The 12935-nt window shown below is 47.3% G+C and overlaps 1 protein-coding gene across 7 annotated transcripts in view; it reads left to right on the top strand.

The window, feature by feature from the left end:
- PAICS (phosphoribosylaminoimidazole carboxylase and phosphoribosylaminoimidazolesuccinocarboxamide synthase) overlaps positions 1–12935 on the top strand; it is a 1368496-nt gene that overhangs the window by 1268009 nt on the left and 87552 nt on the right. For all 7 annotated transcript variants that reach the window (XM_069631608.1, XM_069631609.1, XM_069631606.1 and 4 more), the window contains one exon: positions 9496–9676. In XM_069631608.1, the coding sequence (XP_069487709.1) occupies positions 9496–9676 (181 nt within the window). The remainder of the gene's footprint in view (positions 1–9495; positions 9677–12935) is intronic.

Raw genomic sequence — 12935 nt, 5'->3', positions numbered from 1 at the left:
CGACATCCAGTGGTCACTGCGGAGTATTGCATTTTGTTTTTCGTAGTCGAAAAGGGGACGTCGACAAGGCGTGTCTGTAACACTATCCCTATAGTGACGTGCGTTGTACCCACAATCCCTCACGCGTCGAGGTCCCTCAGATTGTTTTTTTCCGCCCAGTTTCTGGTCGCCTTTCGCGGAGCTCCTAGAGAGACACTGCTATACTTGCCACGGACCTCGGTCCTTTTGTCATAACTTAATATACTGATAACGATCCCTCCCCCTCGACGTTAGCTGTGAAGCTGTTTCTCCGCCGAACTGATTTTCGACGGAGAGGAAGAGCGGAGGAGATCCTTCGGCGCTGCCGAACACGTGGCCTGGCCTCGACGGCCAACTTACAGTAGGGAGAGTGGGGGTTAGAACTTTGTCGCTTCTCTTTGAGAATGTCTTTCTTTCTCCCCTTTCTTTCCCTTGGGGTTGTTATCGCCAGCTATTATTGCCTCAGCTATGGAGAGGACACCATTTAAGTTTTGCCCACGCTGCAGGGGCAAATATACTTGGAAAGATAAGCACAAGCTCTGTAATCGTTGCTTACCCCTCGATCACATAGAGAACAGCTGCGCAGCCTGCAAGCTCTTAAAACCCAGGACTCTTAAAGAACGTAGGGTTAAGAGGTGGGCGGACTACGCGATGTCGAAGTCAGTTTCCTCACCCGCTGCCGCTGTTACTGAAAGTGACGAGGAGTGCGATAACTCGACGTCCGTTACGGAAGTCATGAAGGAGCGCTCCCGCTCCTCGTCGTCCGGCCCCGATGGGCTCGGCTCACGCCCTGCTTATGGGGATGAACACCCCGGCGACAAGGACGCACACAAACCCCATAAGGCTAAACACACTACCCACGGCTCTTCTTCGTCGAGAACGAAGGATCCATCAGCGCCGAAGGGGACGCAGGGCACTCCGGCGTCTACCGCAGACCGTAAAGGTCACAAGCCCCACCCGCAAACGCAGCCGCGACCAGCGATTGGGCTTCCATCTAACACGAGCGCTACCCCAAAAACATCCGACGCAACGCTCCATAGAGCGACCGTCGAGGTACAACGCGCAAACGCACACAACGTCGACACCAGAGCCCTCGACGGACAAAATCGTGGTCGAGAGCCTACCGAGAATTGTCGCCGAAGACAAACTTACGCGGACGACGAAACAAACGTCGAATACCGCGTCGAAAAAACATAAAAGTAGCCAGGAACTGCCCCTTTCTCCAAAGGACGCTTCCGAACTACCTGAAGGCTTTTCAGAAGGAGACGGGAACCTCTCGTCGACGACGTGGGAGCGTTCGAAACGATTCGAAGGCGAAAACACTAATTTCCCCCCTCTAGACTATTCAGGGGTACCCCATGAGACCCTTGAAAGACTCCATTCTTGCATGGAGAAAATGGAAAGGTTTCTAGGAAACCAAGACCCACCCACTCACAAAAGACAAAGAATGGCCACAGGATGACCCTAGAGTCAAGATTCCTAGGCTGGTTGACCTCACTGAGGAGGAGCAATACCTCCAAGAAGATGAGGAGTGTTTGGGTGGAGAAGAAGAGGTAGAACTTGAGGAAGGGGGGTTCGAAGAAGATCCTTACACCACTGCTACAGGATTTGAAGAGGATACAGCTACCTCGCAGCCCTGGCATTCACCGTCAGTGCAGCCTTGGCAATCCCCATCAGTACATTCAGACCCTGATGCCTTTCTCCCTTCTCCTCTCGGATTCACATGGGAACTCCTCTCCCATAGATGACCAACCTTCCCTCAATGCACTATTGCGCAGGGCAGCAGCGCATTTTGAGATTGATACAGGGGAAACTCTTCCAGACATTGACTTTGTAGAAAAAGTCATCAAAGAAAAAGCCCCGGTTAGCCAATCTATTCCACTCCTGGCTTCTATTAAAAGAAGAATTTCTCCTTCCCTTACTAACCCAGCTTTAGTAAGAGGGGTCAACCCTAGAATAGAAAAGCTCTTCAGCCCTTCATCCTCTGACCCTTTATACATCAGAGGACACTCTATTCCGGACTCCCTTGTGGTTACCAACACAAGAAAAAGAGCAGGGGTGCCACTATCCACTAGTGAAGCACCTCCAGACAAAGAAGGCAAAAAACTCTACGCACTGGGGAAGAGAATCACGACCTCCGCCGCCTTCTCTACTAGAATTGCTAATAACAACTCACTTTTAGCTAGCTACGCAGATGCACAGTGGAACAAGCTGCGCAGCGAAGCAGAGGAAGCACCTGAACCTCTGCGTTCTCGCCTGCTAGCTATAATATCAGAGGGCACACTAGTAAACCAGGGCATCGTTAAGAACTCCCTAGATGCCGCTGAGACGGCTGGCCGCTCCCTAGTGCAGGGAATACTTCTCAAGCGCCACGTTTGGCTACGCAATTCAGGTTTTAAGCCCGAAACCCAAGCCTCCCTCATAAATAAACCCATTGAACAGACTCATCTGTTTGGGAAAGCAGTAGATGAGGCCCTAGAACATGCTAAAAAAGAGTTTGATACCATCAAGACTCTTGATCAAATTTCTAGGCCCCCTAACAGGCGAGGCTATGGTAATAAACGCTCCTTTCGTGGCCAAAGACAGCAGCAGAACCAACAACAATATTACTCTGGCTCCAACTGGCCCACTAACCAGGGTAACACCCAGTTCAGTCAAAGAGGCCAACGCCGTGGCAAAGGAAGAGGTCGTGGCTCCAGCCCCAGAGGTTCCACGCCCAATACCAGCAAATGACCCGAAAATTCGGGTCCCCCTCCCATGCATCACCGGTCGGGGGCCGGCTAACATCGTTCCTTTCAGCATGGGAGGGAATATCGTCAGACCGCTGGGTATTATCCACCATAGCCCACGGATACTGCATCGAATTCAACGGTTCCCCGAAGTACAGACCCCACGGAACCGACGATTGACACCGCAACACCTCTCCATTTTTCTTCAAGAGATGGAAGAACTACTGAAGAAAGAAGCTATAGAGCCCGTCCCCCTATCACAGGTAACAGAAGGTATTTATTCAGTGTACTTCCTTGTACCCAAAAAGGACTTAACCATGCGCCCTGTATTAGATCTGCGCCCAGCGAACATATTTGTCAAACCCCAAAAGTTTCGTATGGTGACCTTACAGGAGGTAATCCCACTGTTATCACAAGGGGATTACATGACAACACTGGACATGAAAGATGCATACTTTCATATTTTAATGTTGACATCGCACAGAAAATACCTCAGGTTCAAAATAGAGGACAAACACTACCAGTTCAGAGTACTACCCTTCGGGATAGCATCTGCACCAAGGGTATTCACGAAAGTACTGGCAGTGGCAGCGGCCCACCTGCGCAGATTATCCATCCCGGTATACCCTTACCTCGACGACTGGCTCATAACAGGGGATTCTTACGAAACATGCTTCTCCAATACCCAAAAGACCGTAGACCTTTTGTCCCAACTGGGCTTCTCCATCAACGAAAAGAAGTCCAGCTTAGACCCCAGCCAAACCAAACAATTCCTAGGGGCTCTAATTCGAACAAAGGACGGCCTCGTATTCCCCTCCAACGAGAGGGTCCAAAACATGCGGTTTCAAATTCCCCATTATGTAGCAGGCCGAGAGGTGACGGTACGCAAAGCAATGCGCTTGCTAGGGATGATGGCGTCATGTATTTATTTGGTACCTCACGCGCGCATGCGCCCAATGCAAGAGTGGCTCTACAGCCAGTGGTGTCAGGCCAGCGGACAATGGGACGATCTAGTGGTGGTCTCGCAGGCCTTGGTTCTCTCGCTACGGTGGTGGACAAAAGAAAACCTGTTATTAGGGAAAACTTTTGCCACACCCGCAGTGGAAGCCACTCTAACCACAGACGCATCCCTTACAGGATGGGGGGCTCACCTATCCCATCAGACGGCCCACGGAGTTTGGACTCCGAGCTTAGCATCCAAGCATATAAACCTGCTGGAACTACTAGCGGTGTTCAAAGCACTGAAAGCCTTTCAGAAACAGCTGCAAGAAAAGACAGTGATGGTCCTCACAGACAGCACCACAGCCATGTACTACCTCAACAAGCAAGGAGGCACTCACTCTCCAGGACTGTCCAAACTGTCCCAGAATATATGGAAGTGGGCTCTCAGACACAACATGTTCCTACTGTCACAACATGTACCAGGGGAACTCAATCTTCTAGCAGACAAACTCAGCAGAGACTTCCCCCTGCCCGGAGAGTACGAATGGCAATTACACAAAGACATCGTCTTAGACGTCTTCACTCAATGGGGATTCCCGGAAATAGACCTGTTCGCAACTCTGGAAAACTCACAATGCCAAAGTTACGCCTCCAGGTACCCCCAGAACCAGTCCAAGGGGAACGGTCTGTCGATTCTATGGTCAGGGAAATTTGTTTACGCCTTTCCCCCGACTCCCCTTCTCAACAAAGTGGTGCACAAGATGCATCAGGAGCAGGTTACAATGATACTAGTGGCCCCAATGTGGGCCCGGCAGCCATGGTTCGCTCACTTGATGGAGATGTCCCTATCTCCCCCAGTGAAACTTCCCTGCCCGTACAACATGCTGTCACAAGACAGGGGCAGAACACTGCATCCATGCCCTCAGACCATGAACTTAGCAGCCTGGCTCCTGAGATCATAGAATTTGGACATTTACAACTCCCACAGAGATGTATGGACATCCTCGGGGAAGCCAGAAAACCTAATACTCGACACTGCTATTCTAGCAAATGGAAAAGATTCGTTATCTGGTGTAGAGGTACTAGCATCAACCCAGTTGACTGCTCTCCTACTGACATTATTCTATACTTGACCCATTTACTGGATTCAGGTTTAGTGTTCAATTCCATTAAAGTCCACCTAGCGGCACTTTCTGCATACACCACTTCCCAACTCAAGGTGTCGTGGTGGAAGATACCAGTTATCAAAGCCTTCATGGAGGGGGTAAAGAGGATACACCCTCCGATAGCTAACCCAGCTCCCGGATGGGACTTAAATGTGGTACTTTCCAGACTCATGGGTCCTCCCTTCGAACCCATGCACAAGGCAACTCTTAAAGATATCACCCTTAAGACTGCTTTCCTAATAGCTATCACCTCTATTAGGAGAGTAAGTGAACTACAGGCTCTTTCTGTACTAGACCCCTTGGTAACAGTTCACAAAGATAAGTTGGTTCTACACACACACCCAAGGTTTGCACCTAAATTCATCTCGAAATTTCATGTAAACCAAACTATAGAACTACCAACGTTCTTTCAAAACCCTTCCAGCTCGGGAGAAAAAAGTCTGCATACACTAGATGTACGCAGAGCTGTCATGTTCTACATGGAAAGAACCAGACCACTGAGAAAGACTAATCAGTTCTTTGTCTCGGTGGCAGCAGGAAGAGAAGGAGATGCTGTCTCTAAGTCCACTATATCTAGATGGATTGTTCAATGCATCACTCTGTTACACTCTTGCTAAGAGAGAACTACCCTTCAAGCCAAGAGCACATTCCACTCGAGGCACGGGGGCTTCCATAGCATTCATTGCAAATGTTCCCCTTGAGTCCATCTGCAAAGCGGCAACCTGGAGTTCTGTGCACACATTTACAAAACACTACTGTCTAGATGCACACTCTAGATCTGATTCCCAGGTTGGGCAGGCAGTATTAAGACATCTTTTTTCTACTGTTCCTTCTCATAACCCACCGCCAACTCCGGGTACTGCTCGCTAGTCTATGCACAGCATGTGATTCTAAGCAGATTAACAAACATCAGAAGACAATGCATTACTTACCGTAAAAGCATTTCTGATGGTTGTATCTGCTTAGATTCACATGCGCCCACCCTTCCTCCCCGCTCGGATGGAAGGAACATAGACATCCTTTTATATATATTTCTCTCTTTTCTGTACTCACTCGCGGCTAAAAGGCTCCCTCAGGGCAGAAAAATACAAACAGAGGGACCTCGACGCGTGAGGGATTGTGGGTACAACGCACGTCACTATAGGGATAGTGTTACAGACACGCCTTGTCGACGTCCCCTTTTCGACTACGAAAAACAAAATGCAATACTCCGCAGTGACCACTGGATGTCGGACCTATGCACAGCATGTGAATCTAAGCAGATACAACCATCAGAAATGCTTTTACGGTAAGTAATGCATTGTCATAGTGTATATTAAGTCTGAGGCTCGCCATCTACCTTACAAGGAATTCTTTGAACAATTGAATGGAAAAACACAACGGTGCCCACCCATACCTCCCTTTGTCCTTTCAGGACAGCCACCCTGCTGTGTGATTAACAGCCTAGGCTGTGCATGAATGGGAGAAACATGCTTAAAAGGCGAGGGTTTTGGAACTAGAGGCAGGGTCGACCACTGCGAGAACACCCGACTGAAACCGTGAACGAAGCTTGCTGCATCCTCCTGGACCTTTGAAATTGCCCGGTGAAGCCCTGCTGCTCTGCTGAAACGCCTTTTCTGATCGACAAGAGAAGCTCCGGAAGGGATGACTTCTTCCTTTGGGTTAGCGGGACCAACTAACTCCACTGGACCATCTGATTGGTGCTATTTCTTCGCTGCTGCAAGAGCCGAGTGTCTGGGGGGGGGGGGGGCGGGTGTTGAGAATTCCATAGTCTAGTGCAATGTCTGCAACCTGGCCAAAGCTCCAGGAGTCTCATAAGGACCCTCCAGAGGCAGGACGACCATAGTGCAGGACCCAAGGAGTGTGAAGGAAGCCCAACCGGTATCCGAGATCCACGGTGGTGCTGTTTACCGAGCTGCTGATCAGAAAAGAGCCTGTAGCTGCCAACTAGCTCGAAATTACTGCCGCAGGAGCCCTACAGACGTCCTCCCTCTTGTCCCCACGACTGATGCTCAGGAACCCAGGGTCTGCACCGCTGAAACAGGACAGAATCCAGCTGGACCACTTCTTCAAACCAGGGGTACTGTTCAGACTTGGGGTACTTTCCTCCATGTCTTTTGAACTGTGCGTTTCTCAGTTGAGAATTGCAGTAGCTTACCTTAGAGTTGATTCCAACTCTGCTTTTCACATGCTTAACAGCTTGTGACCCAACAAGCGATTTATACAAAACTCTAACTTTGTGCAAGACTTTGTTTATCCAAGAAGTGCCTCAGCTCCATAAACTGGGCTCCAATTGACTTTGGCTGTCCTGGCTCCCTGCAGACTCGTCTAGTCCATTGACTGATATTGATGTCCCTCGTAGGTGGTAACTTCTTTTAAAATTTTATTGCTGGGAAAGGCTTGTCTAGACTTCATTGGAAGATTTTAAGTATATTCATATGCCCTGAGAACCTGTTTAACCTCTTTCCTTTTTTACCTTTCCTTTCTGCAACCTCAATCTGCAAAGTATAACTAGTGATAAATGCCATTACTGTCCTTGTGAATGAATTCGTCTCTGGGTGTAGGAAGTGTGTAAAACGCATATCCAAAGAGTATCCACTAACTTGTGTTGATTCTGGAAAAGTATATTTGATTGTTACATATCTTGCCCTTTTTTAAGAATGCTTATTTTAAAATGATGTTAAACAGTCATCTATTTATAACTGAAACCTTGAGTACAAGTGTTACTTGGCTACTTGTATTTGCGAATTTCATTGCTACAGCTCCCATTTACCCCTCTTGAGATAGGCCTGGCTGCTCTGTCACAATACCAACTTGTGTAGTCCAGACCTATACCAAAAGGCTGGTTACCTAATACCAAGCAGAGCAGTCTTGTGTAATTTCACACAGTGCGACGGCACCAATTCTTAGCTAACAAGGTTTGGTTCTGTATTTTGCCTTTAATGCTTTCAAACCATCTTATTATAGTTTGGTGTTAGCAAACGCATAACATTCAAATTATTGTTGCGTGGTTGCCAGAACGGCCTGAGGTACCCACTTGCTTTGGGCTGACTCATCGCCCGCTGTTCGGCAGCGTCTATGGTCCTGTTGCCACTTCTGCAGTGTGGCGTTGCTGCTTGCTTCCCACTCTGGGTCGTGCAGCTGTCCTGACTTCCTTTGCGGCTCTGTTGTAATGCGCCTGGTAAGGAGAGCGCTGCCTTTTCAAGCACCCATGAACTTTTTCATGGTTCCCGGCGTCTCCACAGCCTGTCCTGCTCACGCACTGCGTCTCCTTCTGTGTCAGCGAACTCCACTGCTCCGCCACACAGGTTAGTGTCTCCAGCATCCTGAGCCTCTGCAGCGGATCCAGCGCCTTCTCCTGCAATGTTAAACTCCATAATGCGGTTACCATCTTTAAATGTCCCGCTCACAGGTGGTTTTGAAGAACATCTCATCTGCAAATTGCGTTTCATGCTCCTGTTACCTTGTACCAACACCTCAATCTTATCCTTGTCTCGGTACTTCGGTGGTCATGGGAGTTGGAGTCAATGGTTGTCATTGGAGATACAGTATTTGGTTAGTCTTTCTCAGTGGTTTTCCATGAGAACAAGCTTCACATAAAGGTGCACCAGACGCAAAAATGGTTTCGTTGGAGCTTTGATTCTTCAGGTTATAGGTGGGAGTTGACCCAAAGAATATTGGGGAAGAGGTTAGTTTACCCCCTTTTTACAAGGGGTAACGCACACATGACAACAGGCCATTGCGGTCTTGGGCTTTAGAGGGTCTTCCTCATGGGAAAGGGGAGCAGGGGGTGCACTGAAGTCTTGCCATCTCCCCGGTAGTTTCTCCTACCATGCCATCCCCCTTCATATAGCCGCCTCCAGGGTCCAGATCAGGTAGCGGCTGCCATCCCCTGCCCACATGGGACGTCACTGCCGGGGAACCTGACTCCATTGGATACATCACATAAGCCAGTTTGTACCACAACCATGTGCTGGGCTGGGTTCCTGCGGAGACCATATCAGCACAACTAATATTCAGGCCATGCTGGGTTAACTTCCATGCAGCCAAAGCAATGGCTGGGAGTAGGGTTTAAAATACATTAGTATATCAATGGCCACCATACTGGTACTGCACCCCTGGCGATGCCAAAAGTAAATTACAGCTGCCACCAGTTCTTCACAACACATTTAGTAGAGTGATGGAATCACCTAGGACAAATAGTGCTTAAAAACAATCTTTTAAAAAAACCTGTCCTTTGAGCCATATGTAGAACCATAGAACAGTACATCAAAAAAGGGTTGCAGTGGCGGGGGGGGGGCAACTTCAGTAGATTTATCTGCCAATGAAAATGAAGTCAAAAAGCAAAATATTTAGGGGCACAAGTAAACCTCAAAAATGAAATTGTCTTAACACATACCACGCCCATTATCATTGGTAGGGGGTTTCGGGCACTAAGGCTTGTACGTTGCAATGCATTTTGCACTAACGTGGTCTTTGTCCGGGTGAATAAAAAATGTCAAGGGGATATTTCTCTATGGCCATGGACAGTCAATACTGTGCAGTACCATAGGTAGCGTTGCCAATTGCTATTTATTGATGTACAATACATATGTTTTTTTTCTACATCTGACTTGTCCTCTTTCCTTCTTATTCTGAAGTTGCTGCTCGCATCAAAGAGCCTTGGTAGAGTTGTAGTGTTGATGGGGTCGATTTCTGATCTTCTACACTGTGAGAAGATCAAGAAGTCTTGTGCCAACTATGGAATTCCTTGCGAGCTCAGAGTGACCTCTGCACACAAAGGTCCTGATGAAACCTTGCGGATCAAAGCTGAATATGAAGGTAAAGTTAAATATTGGGATAGTCTTTCTTTGTGAAGCATTTTATTTGGTAGACCCTTTAACATTTTCTACATATTTTGAACCAGTCCGTTTGGCTCTTGCCGTGGGATATAAAACTGGGCATTGCCTTTAATTTTTAATTCTATATTACTCAACATTTTAGTCTATGGGTGGTGGGGGACTAGATTTATTGCGTTTGACTCTGGGGAGGTGTTTCATACTAGAAACCACCTCCCACAACCCCAGCATGCCTAGAGTTTTAGAAAGTACACTAAACGTTTCAAAAATCTGAGTTTGATGCCCCATATGTTAAAATTGTACAGGTACTCAACTGTTGGATGCAAATCTGAACACAATCAAAGCAGCCTTGGGTGTTGGGAAGGGGGTATTATTGCTTTCGCTCTCTCTCTGTGGCTGACTCTCGCGCTGTTTCATGTAGAACAGGCAAGTGCCTTACCTTTGGTGGCTGTAATCATGGAATCAACAAGGATGGATATCAGGATGATTTGTCTTTGTTAGGGAGAATTTTCATTAAGGTGGGAGGATTTTAGCACTTAAGAGACCCCCCAGCTCTTTTGCTGGACTTAGGATTTTTTAATTTTAACCCTGGAGTGAGACATTTTTCTCACTCTTGTTTTTACTTGATTTTGTGTGTTTTTCGAATCTGACAAACTCCATAGGCATCTACTTTTTGTATGGTGGCACACAGCACCTGCCGTGCAGCATCACTGAGAAATCCTTTTGTTAGGGACAATTATCAGAAATGTGCTATAATTTCCTAGAGACCCCCAGCTCTTTTGCTGGACTTTAGGACTTTTTTAAATGTTTATCCTGGCGAGTAAGACATTTTTCCCACACTCTCATGCATTTTTATTTGATTTGAACTGTTTATAGGCATCATCTTTTTACATTGTGACACACTGCACCTTCAGTGCAGTGGCACAGAGGAGTCCTTTGGCTTTCTCAAAGGTTTACGTATCTTCTCTTGGATAAACTACTGTTTCCAAGAGCAGTAAAGTGAAATTGACTACCTTTTGTAACTTTGTAGACCCAGGACACACAATCTTCCCAGTGCTGGAGGGGTTATTTAGTATCCCATTTGGCTAATTTCTAATGTAACATTTTTGTTAACCCTTTCTACAATTAATGGCTGGTGGCAGTGGTTTACTTTTACTACCATTGTGTTTTTACAGCAGACTGAATCCTCAGCTGCAGTATTGCATCCATCAGTGCCCATTTTGTCAAAATGGCCCTGGTCGTCTTTTTTCCCACCATTTCTTGTTGGAAAGGTTCTTCTTGAGATTTACTCTGCGCGCCAAACGATGTTTGGTCCCTTTGTTCATTTTGTCTTTGGCGGGTTTCACTGGTGAAGCCAGCCTCTGGCTCCAGCGTGTCTGGCAGGGCAGGAAGCAAGGGAGGTTCCCGAAAATCTGTGTTTAGTCTCCTTGGTTACAGGAATGCACCCAAAGGTGATTGGCTGGCTAGCTGTACTGGAGGACAGCCACCCTGCTGTGAGTGACAGCTAGGCTGCAAATGGATGGTGTAAAACTTGCATAAAAGGTGAGGCCTTTTGCAAGGAAGGCAGAATCGACCACTGGACTAAGGAATCTGAAGAAGAACTTGGAAGAGACGCTAGCTGCAACTCCTGGACCGTTTTGCCCAGTGAAGCCCTGCTGCAGTGCTGAAGCTCTGAATTCGCCTCGACTACACAAGCCCTTCAGAGGAAGACTTCTCCCCTTGGGGTGGTGGGACCAATCGACCCCCAAGGCGAACTAGACTGCGAACCCTCTCTGCTGGCTGTACTTCCATTGCTGCTGCAGGAACCGAGTGCCAGCGGACAGGAACACCAGAATCGAGTGGATCGTTTTTAAGCCGGACCAGAGCTCCATGAAGATCCTCCGGACTTCCTCGAAGCAGGGCTGACCGAGCCTGAGCCACCTCAACAGAGTGCTGGACCCCAGTAGCAAGGAAAGTCCACTAGGTGTCCAAGAACCGCAGTGGTGCTATTTGCGAGTAGCTGAAACCAGTGGCACTTCGTGATCTGAATTTGGCCCATTGCTGCCGCCAACCTTCGACTCTTAGTGCAGGAGTCCCCAGACGTCCTCCCACTTTCCCCACAACTGAGGTCCAGGAATAACAGGATCTGCCAAATTACTGCTGGAACTATTTCTTCAGACCAAAGTCACTGTGAACTAAGGGGTACTTGGCTTTTGAGTGTCTTGCTTGCGCTCAGTTGAGACTTGGATTTGCTGCCTGTTGCAAAGTTGCTTGTAGCATTGCCCGTCACAAGCCTCCCAGCTTGTGGCCCAACAGTGATTTTCTTTTTCAACAAAACTCTAACATTGCAAGACTTTACTTCCCTTCAAGAAATGCCTCAGCTCCCCCTAGACTTTTTTGACATTGGCTGTCCTGGCTCCCTGAAGAGTCTTTTAACCTCCTGACTGTTCAACTGTCCCTCCAAAAAGTCATACATGCCTTACTTGTATAGCTGGGAAAGGGGTAATCTACATTGCATTGGGGGGTTCAAAAGTGTGTACCTGTTTGAGAAGCTTGTTAACCATTGTTTCTTTCCCTAACCTTTTCCTTTTTGTCACAACTTCAGTTTTACCAGTTAAGTTATATATTAATGTCCAGTGTCCTTGCTATTGAAGTCACCTGGGGGTGTAGGAATCTGTTTGTACCCCAAAATGGTATCTACTTACTTTATTGAACTGAAGGAGTGTATATTGAAGTGTTTTATATTGTTGCCAATTGCTCCCTTCTAAAGAAGGCTTATTTTAAAACTGACTGTTTAATAATAATTTAATACAGAAACCTTGCGTAGAAGTGTTCTCAAGACCTGTCACTGTGAAACTCAGCTGCAACCCTACAGCTCACATTGACCCCTCTTGAGATGAGTCTGGCTGATCAGTCACACTACCAACGTGTGTAGTACAGGCATATACCAAAGGTTGGGTTACCTATTGCCAAGAGGACAAGGCTGGTGTAGTCTCTAACAGGGTTACTACATACAATCTTGTATAACCCCTTTCGATTTCTTTTAAGGTTTAAATACCTTTTCCTGTATGAACTTCATTTCCCAAGAATAGTAAAGTGAAATTGACTTTATTTACCTTTTCTCTTTGTAGGTCCAGCACACACCATTTTATGTGGAGTGCTGGGAGGGTTACTTAGTAGCCCCTTATCCTACCCTCTACTGTAACATTTTTGTTACCCTCACTACTTTAAATTGCTGGTGGCAGTGCTTTGTACTTTTCTTA

The sequence above is a fragment of the Ambystoma mexicanum genome, chromosome 6q (genome assembly GCF_040938575.1).
Source record: "Ambystoma mexicanum isolate Mex_15411 chromosome 6q, UKY_AmexF1_1, whole genome shotgun sequence".
NCBI lineage: Eukaryota > Metazoa > Chordata > Amphibia > Caudata > Ambystomatidae > Ambystoma > Ambystoma mexicanum.
The sequence above is the reverse complement of the archived record's forward strand: the minus strand, read 5'-3'. Positions and strand labels throughout refer to the sequence as shown.